The sequence below is a fragment of the Melopsittacus undulatus genome, unplaced genomic scaffold, assembly GCF_012275295.1.
Source record: "Melopsittacus undulatus isolate bMelUnd1 unplaced genomic scaffold, bMelUnd1.mat.Z mat_scaffold_55_arrow_ctg1, whole genome shotgun sequence".
Taxonomy (NCBI): Eukaryota; Metazoa; Chordata; class Aves; order Psittaciformes; family Psittaculidae; genus Melopsittacus; species Melopsittacus undulatus.
Window position 1 is genome coordinate 211,765 of NW_022994420.1, and position 21,900 is coordinate 233,664.

A 21,900-nucleotide genomic window follows, 5' to 3' on the forward strand; every position below is an offset into this window, starting at 1 on the left:
TTTCAGCAGGCACCCCTGGTTTTATAGGCTTCCACTCTCCTCAACTGCCTTAAGCAAGGCACCTCGTACAGCCCTTCAGGCCCTAGCATTACAAATACACTTGCACGTAAGTAGCTAAACCTCTGGCAACCGTAAAACGCTCTACAGGAATTCAATATTGAGTTGACGGAAGCAGATAAAAAGAACAGAGTCATTTTTCTATCAGCACAGCCAGGCTCTGATTCCACTTGCCTCTGGCTATTCTCAGGAACTTTGTCCAGAAGAGCTGAACTGACTGGAGCCTCCAGCACTCCTGCAGCATCAATATTTACTAGCTACGGTTCTGCCAATGACACAGCACTGACAGCTTAGGGGACAGCCCCACAAAAATTAAAGAGCTACAAAATGGGAAGTTATTGGCCTGCAGCTGCAAGTAGTTCCCTGATGCACAACCTGCTCTGAGTCAGGAGGAACATGGCAAGGACAGGCAGAGAAGAACCTTTTCAAACAACAAACTGCCAGTAACTGCAAAAGTCTGAAAGAGTAAAGTCACTTGGAGTCTTTCAAAACCTGCACAAAGCCCATGTGGGACAGGAGACACTGCCCATGACACAAAGCCCTTGCGCCCCGGACTCTCCCATTCCTGCATCCCCATTCCTCTAGCCAGGGCAGCTGGAGCATGCTCAGTGCCTCCAAGGCATCTGTCTGACTCTGCAGTTGATCCCGGCCCAGATAACCAAAAACTCAACTCACAACCCTGGAGATGCCACTGCAACAAAAAGTACAGCCTTCAGCAGAACATGGAGAACACTGCAAAGGTGCATCTCAAAAAGGGAGGATGTGCAAAGGAGAAGCCCGCAGGGTTACTTCCCCCCTGTACGTGCCTCAAGGCCCTGGGGGCATTGATTTGCTCCATACGAGACCACACTCTGACTGCTGGCAGCATCTGTACACACTCTTTAACTAGTGCAGGAGGGAGCTTAGAGCTTTGGGGAACGTGCCATGACTTCCGTTACAAGATAATCAGAGGAGGGGCAGCACACACACTATTGCCAGGGATTGATGCCTTGGGCACCAAGCACCACAAAGCCATCCAGTGAGGCACACGATTCATCACAAGGACACATCTCCATACATCCAAGGTGATGATGTTGGTCCCAAGGCACAGCCAGATTACACTTCTCTAAGGCACCTGAGGAAAAAGCTTTGGGCTAGCACTAAAGCCTCTCCTTTTCTAGGATCAGCACAGCTCTCAGAACAATCCTGAATCACAGCACCCACAATGGAAGCCTTGCATTCATAGCTCCATCCCAAGAGAACTGAACCCAGACTTAAGCAGCTCAAGAGCAAGACTCTCCAGGGAAAAGGATTGTATCCATAAAAGAATGGAATTCATGGGAAATCAAGAGACTGATAACACTGCACAAGACAACCAGGGGAGAGGATCCTGTAGCAGCCTGCTTTGATTCAGCCCTAGAGCAAACATGTAAACAGGAACAAGCCATTTAGGTAAAGGTTTCCATCACAGCTTGGGCCAAGCTACACTTCACGTCTCTGCATCATCGCATCTTGATGTGGACGGACTCAGCCACAATTCCAGACCTCCCCTTAATGCACCTCAGGAGCTCAAGAGCAGCTTAAGCTCATTGGGAGGACACAGCAAATGGAATGAAGCAGGAGCCCTGGGGCACACTCCAGAACCAGCTCTCACCACACCACAGGATGCTCTGAAGGCTCAGTCAGCAGCTCCCACTCTCCCCGAGTCCCTGCTGCTCTGGACACAGTCTCTTGCTCACAATTCGTGCTGCTGCCAGCTACAGTGCTGTGAGACGCCACTTGTGCTGGCACTGGTGGCTCTCAGCCTACATGCGCTGCAGGAGCAAGCCAGAAGAGAACAGCAGCCCTTCCTCAAAAAACAAATCAAAAATCATAAAACTAGTTTCACCCACTGGAAAGAAAGAAGAGGTTGGGATTATTCCAGGCTTCACTCCAAGATGAGAAGGGATGTTGCACTGCTCAGACAGCAGCCATTCTTCAGCTCAGACCATGTGAATACCCACAACAACGGCTCTGGTGATTGAAGGACATGGGGTTTTGCTTGCATCACAGAAAGTGAGCAGTTTCTCTACTATCTGCAGTAGAACTCAAAAAGCTTGTTTAACCTGCCAAGCCTCGTGTCCAGGCTCACAGACGGCACTGGAAGGGAGACTCAGATGTGGTATACATCAGGTTTTAGGAATGGATTGCTGTCCCCCCGATTAAACTTGGGATCAATTTTGGAACTCCTTTCCACAGGAGACCATTTCATTCTGCAGGTCAGGATGTGAAAACTAACAGTGCACCAGTGGCCTTTCTTCACCCCCATGCGCTACATGGAAATGTGTCCTTACAGAGAATAACTGATACCTCTGAACACTGTGAGGACACTCAGAAGTGCCCTTGAGTCACAGCCCTTGCAGCAGAGCCCAGCTGGGGTCGGCTCTTGCTGCTGCTCAGAAATGCTTTCTGCAAACAAGCTCCCCAGCCTCACCAGAAACCTGATGTCTCCTCTCTTGGCACATGGAGCAGCTGACGTGGGATCTGCCAAGGGACCTCATTCAGAGAGGAGAAGGACGAAGGAGCAGGAAGGGAGGTTCTCAGCCATCACTTACCATGGGCACAATGGTGAAAATATCACTGCAGAAAGGCGTGGAGTCTCCCTGCACCTCTGTCCCCTGTTCTGGGAGGTGCAGACGGGAAGGGAAGGGTGTCTCTGAGAAGGGGGACCACCCCGTGCTCCTTAGGAACATCAACCAGCTTGTCCTCTTCCTGTCCTCTGCAGCCTGTGCCATGGGAAAGACGAACCAAGCAGATCATTGAAGAAGCAGCAGATTTGCAGAGCCTGTCGTGTCCGTGCACGACCAGCAAAGCACTTGGTGAGGAAGAGCAGCAGCTCAGCACGGGCTGACCCTGAGACACAGGCTCCCCCACGGATCCCATTATTTCCAGCACAGCAGCGAGTTTTACTCCTCACTGACAAGCTCATCAGAGGTTTCTTAAAGCTGGCAGCCCTCAAGAAAAAGCCTCCTGCACTGGGAGGGGAGAAGCAACCAGGTTTCAGCTGCATGTTACCAGCAGCACACTTTTCCCCTCCCCTTTTGCACCCACAAGGATGAGGAGACAGTATCTGCACTGCCTTGCGCCAGAGGATCCCGGTGCACTTCCAAAGCAAACCAATGGGTTTGGCATCCCACCACTTCAGTGACACAAATGGGTTTCTGTGCATGAAAACAGAGGTGCCAAGAGAGGAAGGGACTTTGCCCAGCATCACCCAGGAAAGAAGTCAGCATCTCTGAATGCAAAACCCTACGCTGAGACTCGAACCACCTCATCTTTTCCCTCATTTTGGCCTCCTCTGCAGAGATGCAATGCAGTTAACCTCTGCCTTTATTGCTGGTTGCAGCAGAAATCATTCTAGTGGTTAGAGATCACAAGCAGGAGATGAGAGGGGAGCAGTGCTGCACAGTGGTTGCTCCTTACTGGGAGCCTGAAAAGTCGCACAAGGATTCCCCAAGTCACAGAAGCTTTAAGTCTCATTTCCAGTTCATCCCCCAGGCTGTCAGTGTTTCTCTGCTGCCTGAAATGGCAATTTCAAAGCTTCACCAGAGGCACCCTTGGAAGAACCTGCCCCATCTCTCACCACCAGGATGACACAGGTTGCTGAAGCCCAAAAGCACTTCCAAGTCCTGGCTGCCCTCCCTTCCCTGCACAGCCCTCCCCCCTCCACATCTGCCCAGCTGAGGAGCAAGGCCAGACAACACCTCCTTGGGCCAGAAACCAGGACGCTGGAAGGCAATTCCCCAGCCTACAGCAGGACGGCCTCCACCTTCTGGGCCAACCGAGCACTGTATCCTGCGTGTGGCTGGAAAAGGAGCCTGACACCTTAGCAAAGAAGAAACTGCTTGAGTCTCATAAGAGTTGTGCCACCTGCAGCTCTTCAGTGCTACTGCTCAGTGCAGTCCCAGGTACCGAGTGCTGACACCTGCCTCAGTCTCATGGACCCTCCGCAGTGCATGCAGCTCTGAACTCAATAGTTTGTGGCTCCCAAACGTGAATTTGCCCTCTGAGGCAAGCCAGTGATTGCAATCAACCTTCTCTCCCCAAAACATCATCCTCAGCTGTAGCACGGGTGGGACTGGAATGGCAAGGGTTAAGCTCCACACTGTGCATGGCTTTGTCTGCCCTAATCCCCTTCAAAAGCCCCAGGAGCCCTCTGAGGCTGTGTGTTAGTTTTCCCCTGGGGCATCTATCTTGCTGGAGGAATCTCTCAAACAAACCTCAGCTTCTGCCGCTCCTCCTCTTCCTCATCAACAAAACGCTTCCACTGGAAGTGGGCCGTGATGCCACTCTGGTTGTGGATGACCAGGGATCTTTGCTTTGACAGCATGAGGGAAGTCTTCTCAATTGTCAAGGAGCTCTTGTCAAGCCTGATGTCGGCATTTACAGCTGTTCACAGAGGCTTTTGTGAACATCTTCACCTGGAACAAAGCAAAGGCAAAGTCTTGGCTCATCTCACTTGCTGATGGAAGTACAAGGAACGGGGCAATCTGCAGGCAACAGGAGAAAAGAGCTGCAGTTCTGAGCTGCATCAGCAGTTCCCCACATCAGGACATTTATCGTATCCTGACAGCTGCACATGATATGGCATGAGGATGTCCTGGCACCACCTTAGGCACCTTATTTTGGGGGGTGTTTGTGGAGATTTTATCCCCAAGGTGACAGCATTTACAGTGAGGACTTTGCAGATGTGCCCGGGTGCCCTTTGGGCTGCCATCCCACTCAGGTCACAGGGAATTCTACATCCAAGTCACTCAGTGACGCTGAGGAGCCCACCTCAGTCATGGCTTGCCCAGGCTCTCCTGCAGGCAAGCAGATGCCCCCACTCTCGTGTCATCCTCATCTCCTGCTCCTCAAATATTGGCCATAGCTCTCATCTCAGAAACCAAGCGGGAACATTTGAAATGAAATGGACAAGGGCAGAAAGAACAATGGCAAGTACAGAGCAGCTTCTGTGCTGAGCTCTGCACTCAACAGGGTGCTATGGGGCCCTCGGATACATCTGCCAACTCCTTCTTTTGCTCCTGCTGCTCTCACAGCCAAGTGCCTCACCACTGCCAGCACATTCTCCTTGTCAAACGTGCTGCTGTTACCACTTCACCACTGGAGAAGTGAGTCCCTTCACTAGGGTAAGTGTCCGCTGGAAAGCTGGAGACTTCCAGCATCAGAGCAACACGCACAGCAGCACAGCCATTCCCAAGGGTTTCTGCAAGGTCCTGTTCACCCACCTACCTGCAGACATCATTACACCCTCACATTACTGACTCCAGCCCCTAGCAGCAGCTTCTTCCTAAGCCTCACCATTAAATAACTGCTGCTCACTAGGGGGGTTCTACAGAATCATTCCCAGGCTACAGCAAAGCTCAGAGCACCTAATGGCTACTGCTGCCACACTCACTGCTCCTCACAGTCACAAGACCTCACCATGGCCCAGCTCTCGGCAGAGCACCCACTGTACCCATGCATCACATCACATGAAGAGGGTCTCTACCTCAAAGGCCCTGCCAGGAACTGTAACACAACACATCGGGATGAAAAGCAATGACCAGTCAGGAGAGATCTATGGGACAAGTTGCAGGCTCTTCAGACAGCTCTCTTGCATGTTAAAAGCCATCTCCTTTTCAATCAGGCTCCTTGCTATGCCTTCTTCCCCAATGGAGCACCCAGAATATTCCCCATCACCCCCTGTGCACTGTGCTTGGGAAGATCTGCTGCCTTGTTACAGGCTGAAATATTCCAGCACAACAATATCTGGCAGCCAGCATGGAAGCTTTGCTCTACCCAGCGTGAAGGAGTCTATTCAACAGGACAATGAAGCCATCAGACGATGATGGCAGACACTGCTCTCTTTGGAAGGACACACCGAGGGTGCACCAAGCACTTACCAGTGTCATAGTGAACAATCATGGGACTTGTATAAACACCGGTCTTTGGTGGGTGAAATTCCACCGTGACTTGCATCGCTTCTCCAACGCCAAGAGTCCCAATGGAGGGATCCACAGAGAAGGGGCTGCAACACAAAGAGAGAGATCTGGGCCCTCCGTTAACTTTGCAGTCTAGTTCACTTCAGCTCTCTTGTGCAAGCAAGGAGCAAGCAAACCACAGGCGGTACAAGAAAACCAGAGCATCCAGGACCAGAAACAGAGCGGGTGACTCTCCCTGCTGAAGAATCCCATGCAGAAGAACCCTGCAGAGGATCCCGTGGTATAACATGACCTCAGCCCCCCATCCTCTGCACACAGTTCTCAGCTCTTCACCTCTGCCATCCAGTTACTCACAATTCTACGGTTTTTGTGTAGCTCACTTAAACTTTTGTAATGCTTCCCATTTCTTTATTGCAAATCGGGACTGAAATAGTTCATTGCTGAAGTTCGGGAACTCTTAAAACCCTTGTCAAGGAGCTCTCAACACATGCTCTGTCATCCAATAGAGTAGTTGGCAAGTGCATTGCAAATAGATGCTAGACTTCACTAGGTACTTATTGTGGTGGTGACAACTAGGCCTGGAAATCCCAGAAGGAAACTGTACAGTGATTTACAAGTTCCTGCCCATGGAGCTCCACAGGGAAAAGCAGCAGCCTGCTTAAAGAGCACCCTAGAAGCCTGCTTAAACAGCCTTGCCAGCCTTTGGCAGAAGCTCCTCTCAGACCCTCGTGTTTCACAGGAGACAAGTTGAAAGTCTTCTGAATCCCGTTTCCTGGAGAAGAAACTGAAGCAGCTCAGGTGCACCAACTGAGACGCAGCAGGTCTTTGGTGCGTTCTTAACCTCAGCTCCTGCGCTGAGACCTCTGGGACCAAGCAACTCTCAACTCCCAGCCAACTGAACCGCCTGCCTTGTGGATGCAGTGTCACAAACACATTCCCCTCTCCAGTGCAGCAAACTGGAAAACCAGTGACTGGCTTCTGAGACCAACAGGAACAGGACAGGCTGTCTGCAACACAGTTCACCTCAGGCATTTGATGACGGGACCACCAGACTACCGTGAACTTGTGGCCTCCCAGAGACGGGTGTGCTTGGTTCCTAGTGGTATGGAACCATTTCAGAAGGTGATTTGTGACCACAAGGGTGCAAACCAGCTACTCAGCTACTTGAGCCCTCTCCAGGAAATGTGGGAGAGAGGCAGCTCCAGGAGAAAAGGCCCCCAACCCTTTGCAAATGCACCAGGCACTTGGAGCATCTTTCACCTGCTCCCTCCTTAGCTTTCTGGTAGTCCACTTCTGAAGCCACCACCTGCTCCTCTTCACTTCAGAGCTCATTCTGCTTAGGCATATTTGGTCCCAGGCACCAGACCAAGCCCATGGGAAAACAAAGGCCCTGGACCACACACTCTTATTGCCAGGGCCTCCATAGCAATTGCTTTCATCTATGATCTCTGCTTGCTAATATAGACACAGCTGCTGATCAACTCTTCAGTGCCTCTCTCCAGCTCATTGCTTGCCCATTTCTTGATGCTGCCTTTGGGCTCCGTGACCTGAGCCCCTCGAGCTGTCCTCTGCCACACACCACCTTCTGCAGCACTCCAGCTGCCTTCCTACCTTGGCTCTTCCAATCCAACAGCATCAGATCTGCAAGATGCTGCCTTGGAGACATCACTGCACTGTAAAACTTGCTTGCAGAGCTTTCTCAAAACACCGTAAGTAATGGCAAACCCCACGTGTCCTGCCCATATCCAGCACCTCAGATGCTCTGCCTCCTTTTTCTCACTGTTTACAACTCCATGAGCACACAACAGCGTTTTGCACAAGAGATGAGCTCCTTTACCTCAGAGTGGTGATGCTGTAGCAAGCCTCCCGCTTCCCCACGTTGCGCACCAGCAGAGTCTTCTGGGTGCTGAACCTGACTGGACACTCGGAGAAGTTCAGCTGCTCAGGGAAGTCCAGGCTGGCTCGGGCACCTATGGCTCGGATAGGCACAAAGAACTTCTCCCTCTCTGTGATGATGATAAGCTCCTCAAAATAATCCTGCAGGGAAAGAAACAAGCTCAGCACAGTGCCTTTAGCACCATGCCCGTGCCAGAAGAACTGCTGCTGGTTTCTGTGACTCTCACAGTAGCATTCGATAATGTACTCGCACTTTTTACCTTCATGGCCTTTCATTACAGATTATTTCACAAGCAGGGGCAGCCAGGGACCATGGGGCAGATCCTCTGTAGTTTTCTAGAGGCATGCTGCTTGAGGATAGGACAGACTATTCAACTACATTTAAGCAGCAAACACAAGATGAGTAAAAGGCCATGCACAGGCAGCAGACTCTCAGCCCTCAAGCCAACAGACATTCCATTAAATATTCCACCACTGAAGGACAAAAGAGCCTGAAAGAGGCAAGAGCCTCCAGCCTATGGGAGCACAACCTTCAGCACCAGCAAAGAGTCTCCCCCAGGTCTAGATCCAGTGCAACCCCACTGAACCCAGGACACTTCTTCAAAACCCACACCAGATGCCTGCTTTGGAATCCAGCCCTGCAGGTTCACCTTCCCCTCAAGGCATCATCTCTCAGGACCTCCACTCTCACCTTGTTCTCATCAGGTCGGAAAAGGATGCGGTAGGTTGAAGACGTGCCCGGGGCTACCTTATAGTCCTCATCACTCGGGCTGATCAACTCAAAGTAAGGAGAGTTCCCCAGGATGACATTCAGCAGACGAGGAACCTGCACGAAAGACACACAACTATGATTTTGTCACTTGGGGAAACTTGAGAAGGGACCAGGACAGGCCACGTGACAGCCTCCTTACCACCTTCCCAAAACACTTTTAGCTCTGAAGGTACACGCACAGAACACACAAGGCTGGACTTGAATCCCCTTTAACTGCTCCTGCTAAGCTAGCCTCTTTCCACTGCTCTTCCCTGTGCTTTGACAGGCACTTGCACACAGGTGGCTGAACAGGCTGAGAGAGGAAAACATGGCCTGCCAGAAACCAAGACTGACCAAAGAGCCACCAGGACACGGTGCACACTCGAGGTAAAGCATGACAGCAGGCAAGAACTGCACAGCCCTCGACAATCCCATCACTCCAGGGCTTTCAAGGGAAGCATGCTGGCTCAAAGAGCTCCTTTGGGTAGATACCACCAGTGCACGGCCAAAACCAGAATCCCCACCATGGGAACATTTCCCCCATCTTGCAGAATGACGCTGGTGAGACATTTTATTCTGCATGCGCTGCACTGCAGCAGGGAACTTGCTCTGCTGCACACCATGTGAATTCCACTGCTCTCCTCTTCCAGCCCAGTGCTCAACCTCCACAGCCCAGCACTTACCCTGTCTTTGTTCCTCAGAGCTAGCGACGCTATGTAGAACTGGTGGGGAATGTAGTTCTCAAACACCACCTCGGATGGGAAAGGCTGGAACGACCTCTGGTCCCGCTCAACGGCTGAGAACTGCAGATGCAAGACAGAGCAGAGAGAGCTTCAGCTGCTGGGAGAAAGATTAACGAAGGAAGATCCCACACTCATCTCCAGTAAATACAGTCTCTTGGTGACTACATCTGCCCAGCTCACGCTAGGAGATGGCAGCTCACCCACCTCTGCTCTCAGCTCAGCAAAGGGTTCTGGACCATGCTGAGCAGCCTCAAGCTAAGAAGCTCTTTTGGAGGCTCTTTCTTCAGGTTGCCTTCTCCAACAGGCAAAGCAGCGCTCACCTCCAGCAGAGCCCTCTGCTAAGCTGCTCGCTCAACTCCAGACACTTGCTGGAACAGCCACCAGCACTCGGGGAGCAAGCAAAACCCAGCAGTTTCCATGAGCCTCCACAGGAAACAAGTTGCGGGTGAACTTCCCTCTGGGACAGCGACACTGAGTCCCACACATCCCACATATCTTTTTTGATGGAGAGCCAAGAAACCAGGCGGAAGACACCAGTACCAGGGAGGAAAGGCCAACAAGAAAGTAACAGGGCAGTTGGGAAACAGATAAATGAGGTGAATGCTGGATGGGGATGAAGTTCAGCTCTTTCCCCAGCATTACTGGGCAACTTGAGCTAGGCTGCAATTCATATCCCCTCTCCCCAGGAGCTTTAAGTTGCTGCTTCACTGTATTCTATTACTGCTGGTTTAGTTAACAGCACTGCAGAAGCAGCTCTGAAAAGTACACACGAACAAATGCTGACCCAGCAGAGGCTTTACTTGGAGATAATTCCTCCCTGCTTGGTCTCCCCTCTCCCAGCTGCACTGCTGCCACTCGAGACACACAGGCAGGTCTCCTGCTGCCCCACAAAAGCCACGGTCAGGCTGAGGCCAGAAGCTGTAGCACTGCCAGTTATTTGGGCGCCTGTCTTACGTGTTCCCACCTCGTGTGCTGTCTGGGGCAACCCTGAACTGATGTGCTACAGCTCACTTGCTGGCAACACTCTGCTCAACAGCCTACCTCAGTCGTCCACCCACCTGGACTGGCTGTTACACTGAGCAGTCCTGCAAGAAAAGCAGCTTTAAACATCCATCTAAGAGAGCACTGATCCAGGGAAAGCGCATCCACTCTCCTCTGCCCAGGGCGATTCCCTGGCTATCCAGCAGCCTGAAAACTCAAACACCCTGGAAGGCTCCCACGCCTTCTTCCAACCCATTCATGCATTGACGCAATTGGGTTTCTTACAGCTTAAGTAATTGCCACAGGCCCTCAGCCTTCAAAGGCCACTACTGCCACCACTGAGGGAGTCCTGTGACCCCAAGCACGTGGCAGTTGACTACACCAAAGCCAGAGGTGGCTCTTTGAACAGCAGGGTGAGAAACAGCAGCTCCTGCCCTTGTGTCCTGCCCCAGCCCTACCCCCAGTAGCTTTAGCGATGGTAGCTCAACTCCAGCAAAACCCACCAACTGCAGCACAGGTTCCATTGCTTCCTGCAGATCAGGACTTCAATGGCTCACTGCAAACACATGTTTTGCCTTTCCCCCAGCAGAAAGAACTCCACCACCACCAGTCGGAAATGACAACAGGACCTAATCATCAAGCTGCTTGGGTGAGCTGGAGGCAAATCAGCCACAAGCACGTGCCCTCTTCAAATAGCACATCAAACAGCAAGGAAAAGGCCATGGAAAGGCTACCTTTTGATGGGAGACTTCACCCATGTCCCGAAGCTGGGCAGTCCGGGGCCGCCTCATCTCCCGAGGCCTCACCAGCCTTTGCTTGCTGCTGAGAGACTCTTCTGCCTCTCTGACCAGCTTGGGATTACGAGATGCTACCACTCTGCTCTGGAATCCATCCGCCCTTCTGGAGGACCTCATGGGCCGGGGGGTCTTGCCACTGGCCATGTCGCAGAGCTCACCTGGAAGAAGCAACAATTGGACAATCCACAACCCCAGAACCTTAAAACCCCACACCCATGGAAGCCTGGAACCCACAACCTTAGGGAAGGGCCCTTAAAACTCACCCACTCCCAACCCCCTGCCATGGCCACAGACACCTTCCACTAGAGCAGCTGCTCCAAGGCCCATCCGACCTGGCCTTGAACACTGCCAGGGATGGGGCAGCCACAGCTTCTCTGGGCAACCTGTGCCAGGGCCTCGCCATTCCTGGCACACCCAAAGGACACAGTCGTGTCTCCAGCCTCTGGCATCCTTCCTAAGCGCAGAACGCAGGCCCTCCCCACCCTCACTCATCATTAGACCACATTTAGGCTCCATTCATAGACGTAAAACCCCACAACAGACAGCCCCTGAGCCAAAACAGCCTTTTGCTCTGGGTGCAGTCCCACCAGCCACGGAGACACACCAGGGGCTGCTGGCACTTCTCACCCTTTCTGCAAGGAGCCTGCTGATGTTTCTAACTAACTCAGCACAGAGCTCAAGACTCTGGTTAAGAACCAGAGTTTCTCAAGGCTACTTTGCCTGCTTGAAGTTACAAAGATTAGCTGGCAAAAACGGCTCCTTCCAGGCAGGAAACCACCCCACTGCCCAAGAGCACTTCTCCATGCAGAAGGATGCCCTCATTGTCACTTGGTAACACCCAAACTCGAGGCTCCCTACAGGCATTCCAGGCTGCCACAGCAGGAAAGAAGCAGGAAACCATCAAAGGCACAGGAGCAATTAGCTCAAATCTAAGGAAAATCCAGGAGGATATTCCCTCCTGCTTCCCTGTGTTCCACAGCACCTCTGTTGTGTGCACTTGCTCTACACAGCAAGACAGCATCTAGGCAAAGATGGCCATTCCCTGCCCCTCGACTCTTCCCCACACCCTGCACGCAAGGCAATCACTTCATGCCTTTACGCCCAAGACAGCTACAGCACGGCACAAACGGTGTTTGTGGTGCTGGGCCCTTGGCAGCTTCAGGAAACAAGGCTACCGGTTCCTTTTGTTCTTGCAACAAACACCAGAGCTCTGCACTGCCTCTGCTCAGGAGGACCTGCTGCAGCAAGAGCTGGCCTTTAAAGCTGGAAAGAACTGCTTGTCAGGGGAGAAACCTCATGGGGATGATCCAACATTCATCTGATTTCAGGGTTTATTACCGGCTCTTAACTGCCTCATTCGTCCCAATTCTCCAAACTGTGATTTCACTTCACTTGAAACGAATCCTGTCGTCACCCCCACAACGCTTATTTCCAGAGGGCTTCCAACCTGCACAGCCCGGCCAGCCCAGCAGCATCCCCTGAGCCCTGGAGCAAGGCTCTTCCACAGCCCCAGAGCCCGCAGGGACCAGCCTCCCAGAGGAGCAGGAAAGGAGCACAACGGAGCAATCGGGCACATCTCCCTGCAGGGGCATCACAAACCAGCACCCAGGACACAGCACCCCTCCAGCCCACCACCCCGGGGCTCCCTGCTCCCCACCTCACACAGACAAGGCTCCCTTTGCTGCAGGACCTACAGCCTAGCTCCAAGTCTCTACCATCGCTGCAAGCCGCACGGCAGTTCCACAGCCCCTTCAAGCCCTTCTACCTGCCCAGCCCTGCTCTTAGCCCAGGGATGTTTAAATCCTGCGGCTATCACACAACTGCCCCATCCCTGCTGCCAATGGAGCTGCCTCCTCCCTGCCCAGGGCCAGACGCTACCTCAGCACGGGTGATTCACGCTTCTCCTGGAGGATTCCTCCCTGCAGGGCCTTGGCTCCCGAATGCCCTCGCACTGCTGGCACCTGTGGGCAGCTGGAGGGACAGGAGCCGCCTCGGTGGGGATGCTGCCCACCAGCACAGCAGGGAACTGCTGCTGGGCTGCCAACAGCCAGGGGAACCTGGGCACTAAAGGACAGGGCTGGCACCTGGGCTGCCCAGCCCCTCTCCTCAACGCTCTGGCTTTGCCAGCTAGGGCAGGGTTTCACCAGCGCCTCCACGAAGCAGAGCTCAGAGCCTGACAGTAGCTCAAGCCTGCTCCTGCCTCAGTGCATTGAGCAGCAGCAGCTCCCTCTATGTCACAATAGGAGAGTTCCACACCCCCCGGAAAGAACGTGCTCACCCTCCCGCACCACTTCCACACCAAGGCCACCACCACTTGTGGCTCTGGGATTTCTCCAGCTCCAGGCTGGAGTGGAGACCCTGCTGCTTCCTGCCTTGAGCTCTCTCGCTATCACTGTCGGCCGCCTTGTCTCTCCTCTGCTGGCTTCCACGGCCACTGCAGGGCCTTGCTAAAGTTACAGCCTTGCAAATCCCTGCAGCCCCTTCAATGTCTGCCCCGCACTGAAGGGCTGCAGCACCATTAAAGTGCACCTTACAGCACCAGTTGTTCACACTCCGTGAGCGGCAGATAAATTGGTTTATACACTGCACATGAGCCAATCATTTCCCTGCTGCAGGAGTAAAGAAAAAAGCTTCCACACTGACTACAAAGCAACCATTTAATTCCTACTTCGCTGGCCCAGGAGGAGCTCACTCACACCAGAGCCATGGCCAGGCTGCCTTTGGGGTGACCCCTCTTGCTGTCCCTGCTGAGCACCCATCCATCACTTTGTACCCATTCAGCCTGCGCACACGGGCACACGCACCAGCCAAGGCCACCCAGCTTCCTGGGGCATCTCAGCTGCCAGGAGCCTCACACGTTTTCAGCACAGCCTTTGCCAGAAACAAAAGCTTCCCATGAGACTCTCGGCCACAGGCAAAGCAAATCCTCACGTCTGCTTGGTGGGGAATGTGGAGCCCTCACTTTGAAACCAACACTCAGCATCTGGGGGTTTACAAACCAGCCAGGGAGGAGATGAGCCCCGAGTGCTAACTGGCTCTCCAGGCAGCCAGCCTGTGGAAACACTCCAAAACATGTCCCACATCATGTCCAGCCATGAATCCAGGTGAAAACTGGAGAGCTCAAGCAAAGGCTTCTCTCCTCCTTTCCTAAATCCAGACAGCATTTCAAATACCCCAGTTTGGAGACCCTGACGTCAGCTGTGCAGTCAAATCTGAACTGAGGAATTGTTTTCCCTCCATCACTTTTTAAAACAAAACAGAAGTAACTTGGGCCCAACAAGTGTAATGCCTCCTCGCTCTTCTTCTCCCTTCACACTGTGAAACCATTTAACCCAGCAGCTGCCTTGCTGCAAATTTCAGAACATTCAAGAAGTTACTCACAGTTCAGGGGCAATCTCTGACACGAGCAGGGCAGCAACCGAGGCTGTGACTGCCAGGAGACAGGGCACAGAAAGATGGGCGCATTCTGGATGGAGGTTCGGGCCCAATTCAGCAAGGTACTGGCACCACGTCTCAGGTTAAACAGGAAAGGGGACAGATGTCAGGGGCACTGATAACTGTGCAGCAGCTACAGAATGGTTCAACAGTCGTTCCTGGGGCTGACACTGCCTTAATCCTAACTGCCTTGGCCTCATGTCTCCACTGGCAGCTAAAAACCATCAAAGTCACCACGATACTGAGGACAGAAACATCCTACAGTACCCCCACACTGCAGGACCAGGGCTTAGTCAAAGTCACGCAGCCAGAGCAGGGCTCAGTCTCTCTTCCCTCACACCCAGCTCTTCTCTCCCTCCTGCTGGGGCCTTCTCCATGCCACCCAGCACCAAGACACACCACAGCCTAGGGAGTACAGGCTCCTCCTCTCCTCCCCCAAGATACAGAGCTTCCTTCAGAGCCTGAGCACATGGCAGCTCTTTACTTCCTGGCATCACACACATTTCAAACCATGCTTACACCCGAGCACCCACAGCCCAGCAGGATCCTCCCATGGTCAGCTCCAAGGACCACACCAGCTGCCACAAGTGCTCCTTCCCTCCACCTTCTCCTGAGCAAGACAAACAACAGCCCTCACATGCTTTACCTGCTCCACCACAGCTTGGTTGGCATCTGCAGCTTCAGACATCCCCTGGCAGCTCCATTTGCAGCAGGACTGGGCTCCTGGGCTCCTGCCTTTGCAGCAAGCTGGTCATCCACAGCAGGGCTAATACTTCTCCTGTGGGGCAGCTTCAAACACCGGCACGTGGGTCTGTGATTTGAAGCAAGGGAGAGAAAGATCAGACCAGGAGACACAGGGAGGGGACAAGCCCAGCCCGTGACGTGCCTTTCAACCTGAGCCCACAGGAGCACCGGCCACAACCCCAGCACCTACGAAGCCCCACAGGCTCTTCAGAAGCTGTGAAAGGAGCAGCTTGGGTTATTTATCACTTGGGAAGCACTGGAGGGACAGGCCCATCTCTTGCTGCTGACAGGCAGCTGGGGCAGCTCCCTGCAGCACGCACGCTGTGCTCAGAGGTGCTGGGCAGGCTGCAGGCACAAGCCCTGCTGTGCAACGAGCTTCCAAACTGAAGCAGGCACCAAGAAATAAAAGCAAAGATGAATGTGGCTTTACCTGCCCCGGGCAGGTGCCTTCACAGGCCCATTACAACCATGTCACAGCCACAACTGTCTGAACTCAAGCAAAACCCCAAAGCAATCGTTGCTCTGCTCAAGAATGGACCACTGGATTGTCTTTTGCTTAGTCAACTATTTGACTGCATTTGTACCTGAAAGTCTTTGGCCAAAAACACTGGGAGTTTTGTCAAACAACAGCTGTGCAGAGGCTCTTCTGGCCTGGAACCCAAGCCAGGGCTTTGATTTTTAAACAGGGCAGCCAGTGCATCCCTTACGAGAGCCTCTGCTCTCTGCCATGCAGGTTCTGTCAGACTCTACAGCTCTGATGGGATCGAGACCTCCGTGCTGACTGCCAGCACATCCCCTCTGGGCACTGGGAGCAGAGGGGCAGATCTTCATTTTACACAGAATCCCAAGGGTTGGAAGGGACCTCAAAAGATCATCTAGTCCAACCCCCTGCAAGAGCAGAGTAACCTAGAGTACATCACACAGGAACTTGTCCAGGCGGGCCTTGAATATCTCCAGTGGAGGAGACTCCACAACCCCCCTGGGCAACCTCTTCCAGTGCTCTGTCACTCTCACAGTAAAGGAGTTCTTCCTGACGTTCACATGGAACCTTCTATGCTCCAGTTTACACCCATTGCCCCTTGTCCTATCCCTGGATATCACTGAAAAAAACCATCATTCTGACACCCACCCTTTACATATCTGTAAACATTGATCCTCACGAGCAGCTGTATTCTCTTCCCTTGTTATTTCCCTTATTATTATTATTGGTGGTAGCAGCAGTGGTTTGTGTTATACCTTAGTTACTGGACTTACCTCAGCCCCTGGGAGTTACACTCTTTCCATTCTCCTTCCCATCCCTCCGGGATCAGGGGGAAGTTGATTGGCAAGTACATGTTCCATACAGGCCTCGGGCCAGTGAGCACGTAGAAAAGATGAACCATCTGATCAAACAACAAATTAGGAAAATATGTCAGGAAATGAAATTCTATTGGTACCAAGGTTTACCACTGGCTCTATTCAGAATTCAAACTAAACCTTGGTCAAAAGAAGAGGTTAGCCCATTTGAAATTTTATATGGAAGACCATAACAGTCCCAGTTTAAAGCAGGAAGTCTTCAGGAAGTGGCAGAAGGCTATCTCTTGACAATTTTTGATCAATCTGGGAAAAGAATTGGAGGAGATAAATAAGAGAGTAGCAGGGACAAGAGCAAGAGGTTTGGATTATCCCATTCACCCTTTCAGATCTGGAGACTGGGTTTATGTTAAGAATTTTTCAGGAGATGCTCTACAGCAGAAGTGGAGCGGAACGTACCAGATATCACTGACCACCTTTACAGCAGGGAAGATAAAGGAACAACCTGCTCAGATACAGTATTCAAGAATAAAGAAAGCACCAGAACCAGAGATGTGGCAGATGGAACCTTCAGGACCCTTACGTATGAACTTGCGTCGGTCGTAATTTGGACTCGTATGATAACTGGTGCACAAGCTTGAGACCAGAATTTATACCTGAAATTAATGCAAAATGGTACTGAAGTTTTTAATCGTAGTGGCTGTTGGGTGTGTGCACAGTTGCCTAAATCAGGAGAAAGCCTGGAACTCCCATGAACTGGAGTTCCAATTCCTAACACTGTTTCATGGACAAATCTGTGGGTGAACACTAGCAATTTGTATTCAAACGAAAGGTTAACATTTGGAATAGTTAATCCTAATCCAGGTAATAAATATCACACCTGTGCAAAAAGATGTATTACACCAGGAACCAGGGCAGGAGATCATGCTTGTTCAAATGCCACAGATGTGGGTCACCATTCAAATTGCAACCACACTATTAATATAGATGGTAATCTGGTTCAGTGGTGGCCCATTCCTAAAGGGAAAGGATGGTGTTGGTTATGTGGAGAAAATGCTTATGAGACTCTACCCCCCCCAGCTGGAAGGGGGCAGGCACCTTAGGTGCTGTAATACCCAATTTTACTATTACCAACAGGTATCCTTCCAGGACCTGGATTAGAACTTCTGCCAGAAGTGATGAAGATTGTTGGAAGAAGTAAATACCCTCAGAGACCACCACATTTTTGTACACATGCGGGGAGCTTTCTGGAAAACAACATAATCCACACGTAGCCTCATGACTATGTATGTATGCCCAGCGACTACATAAGGATGGCCTGTGGAGCAACAGGGGGACACAACGGCAGGAGGAGCTCTCCCCCGTGTCTCCCAGCACCGCAATGAAGAATACCTGCTTGTCAGCTTGAAAACTTTGTTGGCAAGTTTGTGCCTGGAGTTTTCTCCCAATCACTGCACTGGGTTCAGCTCTAACAGTTCTTTTCCTCCTTCTTAACAGACAACCTCAAATGAGTTCAGATTGTTTTATAAAGAATGCACAAAAGCTTCGATTATTTCTTCATTGACTTAGGTTTTGTGGTTTGGTTTTGTTGGGGTTTCTTTGTTTTCGTTTCTTTTTTCCCAATTCTTGTCCAGTATTATCCTAAAGTTGTATGAAACCTTCATGGAGATTCTACTGCCCTGATAGCAGAGTATCCCAGACACACTGGGGAACCCCAAATGTGGTTTTACACAGGGTTCTCACACCATACAAACAGTCACGTACCACACACTTGGACCAAACACTAGCACCCTCACTACCAATTACTAGTCCTAGTCCAACTCTGCCAGGCACTCATGCTACTTCTGCTGCAGTCCTGCTCCTGCCTATTGATTCAGATGTGCCTGGACCAGTCCTGCAAGAGACACTGACTAATGCTGTGCGGGACAGTGGGAGGGTTTCAAAGACATGCTGGAGGGGCTGGGATTCTGCCATTATTTCTGCTGGGCTGCAATACCCCTTCTCCTTCACAGGCAGCTCTAAGATACCCTAAAGAAAAGCCCTAGATCCAGGGCTGGGCTGAAGCTTCCAGCAAAAATCCACCACCTCATCACATTACAGGGCACACAGAAATATACAGACACACATATACAAATAAAAGATATGTGGCACTGCAGCCACTCCAACCCCTACAACAGGCACCACAACTGCTACCTCAGCAAGAGGTGGCACAGCTATTTCAATGTCAGCAACAGGCACTGAGGCTACTCCAACCCCTGTGACAGGCACTGCCCAAAGGTGACTGAGGAGCTGTTGGTAGAGCTGTCTTGGAGACAGAGGAAATGCAGCAGTTCTGCCTTGCCTGGTCTCTCACAGGATCCTTCTGTGCTGGGGCTGCTGAAGGTAGAAGAACAACAAGTGCCAATCACTACCACAGCAGGGCACTGGTGGCAAGATGGCACCAACCCAGACTCCCTGATTGCCATCCATGAGCTGATGCATTGTTTGGAGAGTCCAGGAGTGCTCAGCAGGACCCACTCACCCTTCAGGAGCCCCACAGGGCCCGTGCACAACCCACAGGACAGTCTGATTGTAAACTGCAGCAGTGACCCAAGGAAGAACAATTGCAGATGGGGCCCTGAGCAACAACAGCCTCTGAACAAATGAACCAGGAGATAGTTCATGCCCTTGGGCAGTGCGCACTGGGCAAGGTGTGAAATGTGCTCTGCACCACACTGGGGAGAATGGGCTTACCTGGAGCCTCTGGCAGAAAGCTCCAGCGCAGACTCCAGGTCGACCCCTCGGCTTTCGGAGTCGGGGATCCCCAGGATCCAAGGCTGGTTATATCCCCTGAAAAAGAGATCCTGGCAGCCTCTGAAGGGCTTCGAGCTGCTTCACAAGTGATGGGCACTGAAGCACAGCTCCTCCTGGCACCCCACTTGCCCGTGCTGCCTTCATGTGCAAAGGGAAGGCCGACACATCAGGAAGTATCCCCTCCTGGCTCTTCGGCTCTGGGTGCAGGGGCCAATTGTTCGTGCCCCTCTCTGCTGCCGGGCAGCCGAGGGCAGGCACTGCATTAGCTGCTCAATGGCCAGGCCTGCCACATTTCTGTCAGCTGCATCAGGGCCTGAACCTCACTGGGAAAACACAATCCAATAGTACCTTCAGCTACTTCAAGCCTTATCACATCCAGCTGCTGCTTTCCAGGAAGGAAAAGGAAGGAAGGAAAAGGAAGGAAGGAAAAGGAAGGAAGGAAAAGGAAGGAAGGAAAAGGAAGGAAGGAAAAGGAAGGAAGGAAAAGGAGGGAAGGAAGGGAAAGGAGGGAAGGAAGGGAAAGGAGGGAAGGAAGGGAAAGGAGGGAAGGAAGGGAAAGGAGGGAAGGAAGGGAAAGGAGGGAAGGAAGGGAAAGGAGGGAAGGAAGGGAAAGGAGGGAAGGAAGGGAAAGGAGGGAAGGAGGGAAGGAGGGAGAGAAAGGGAGAGAAAGGGAGAGAAAGAGAGAGAAAGAGAAAGAGAAAGAAAGAGAGAAAGAGAGAGAGAAAGAGAGAAAGAGAGAGAGAAAGAGAGAAAGAGAGAGAGAGAAAGAAAGGAAGAAAGGAAGAAAGACATGAGAAGAATAAAAGGGTAGGGATCTGCACAGAGATGGAGAAAGAAGCAGCAGGGAAAGAAGAAGAGAGGCAAACAGTGGGAGAGGGAGCAGGGCAGAGAGAAGTAAGGACTACGGGATTGACAGAGATCATCAAAAGACGTGGTGGGTAGAGGAAAGGTGAGTGGGTAAAAAACAAATAGGGCCAGGGAGAGCTTGCTAGCAACACCAAGCTGTGTGGTTCGGTCGATACGCTGGAGGGAAGGAATGCCATCCAGAGGGACCCTGACACGCCTGAGAGGTGGCCAATGCCAACCTCAAGAAGTTCAACCAAGCCAAATGCAAGCTCCTACACCTGCGTCAGAGCAATCCCAGCAATCCCAGCTACAGGTTGGGAGCAGAAGAGACTCAGAGCAGCCCTGTCCAGAAGGACTTGAGGCTGTCAGTCAATGAGAAAATGAACATGAGTGTGTGCTCACAGCCCAGAAAGCAACCGTGTCCTGGGCTGCATCAAAAGGAGCGTGACCAGCAGGGCGAAGGAGGTGATCCTGCCCCTCTGCTCTGCTCTTCTGAGACCCCACTTGCAGCACTGGGTGCAGTTCTGGTGTTCCCAACATAAAAAGGACACGGAGCTGTTGGAACAAGTCCAGAGCAGGCCACGAGAACGATCAGGGGCTGGAGCAGCTCCTGTATGGAGACAGGCTGAGAACACTGGGGTCTTCAGCCTGGAGAAGAGAAGGCTGCATGGAGACCTCAGAGCAGCTTCCAGTGTCTGAAGGGGGGGCTACAAGGATGTGGGAGAGCAACTCTTCATCAGGGACCAGAGTGACAGGATAAGGGGTGATGGGTTCAAACCGAAACAGGGGAAGTTCAGGTTAGATATAAGGAAGAAGTTCTTCCCTGTGAGGGCGGTGAGGGGCTGGCACAGGCTGCCAAAGGAACTTGTGAATGCTCCATCCCTGGCAGTGTTCAAGGCCAGCCTGGACAGAGCCTTGGGTGACATGGTTTAATGTGAGGTGTTCCTGCCCATGGCACAGGCTTGGAACTGGATGATCTGAACGTCCTTTCCAACCCTAACTATTCTAGGATTCTAAAACCAGAGCAACAAACAAGACTAACAACTAAGAGAAAGAGAAGTGCAGGAGCAAGGAGCAGCTCAGAGGGATGGAGAAAGAAAGAGAAGCATCAGAAGCCCTGCAGAGGGATGGAGGAAGGGTCTGGGAGCAGCAGACACAGCCAGAGAGAGGAGAAGTAGGCAGGGAGAAAGACAGAGACGGTGGGATACAGAATGAGCTGCAAGCAGGAGAAGGGGCTGGTAGAGAGACAGAGAAAGAAGGACTTGGAGAAGAGAGGGACGTGGAGGACAGCACAGGAATAGAAGAGAGGTCTGGGGAAGGGAGACAATGACAGCAAGGGGAAAGGGAGCAGGGAGCTTGGAGAGATGAGAGGCAGACACGGCCCCAAGGGCCGGGCACTCACCACAGCTCCCGCTCTCCGTCCTGCCAGGGAACCTCTTCAGCCCAGGCCCTTCTTTCTCTGCCTCTCTGTGCTCTCCCCTTTCCTCCTGTGCAGGCCCAGGGCCAGCTGCAGGCCGCAGGCCGGGCTGGGGCAGCTCTCGGCGCTCTGGCAGTCGGGGTGCCCGGTGCCTGTGCCCACAGCGGGGCTGTCTCCATCTCCACAGGGGCTCGCTCACCTCAGC

The 21,900-nt window shown here is 52.3% G+C and overlaps 1 protein-coding gene across 1 annotated transcript in view; it reads right to left on the reverse strand.

Moving 5' to 3' along the window:
* LOC117438667 (hydrocephalus-inducing protein homolog) overlaps positions 1–21,900 on the reverse strand; it is a 29,666-nt gene that overhangs the window by 3,405 nt on the left and 4,361 nt on the right. The window contains exons 2-6 of the mRNA XM_034074107.1: positions 11,105–11,325; positions 9,330–9,449; positions 8,587–8,721; positions 7,837–8,036; positions 5,961–6,085 (exon numbers count right to left, since the gene is read on the reverse strand). Of these exons, the coding sequence (XP_033929998.1) occupies positions 5,961–6,085; positions 7,837–8,036; positions 8,587–8,721; positions 9,330–9,449; positions 11,105–11,325 (801 nt within the window). The remainder of the gene's footprint in view (positions 1–5,960; positions 6,086–7,836; positions 8,037–8,586; positions 8,722–9,329; positions 9,450–11,104; positions 11,326–21,900) is intronic.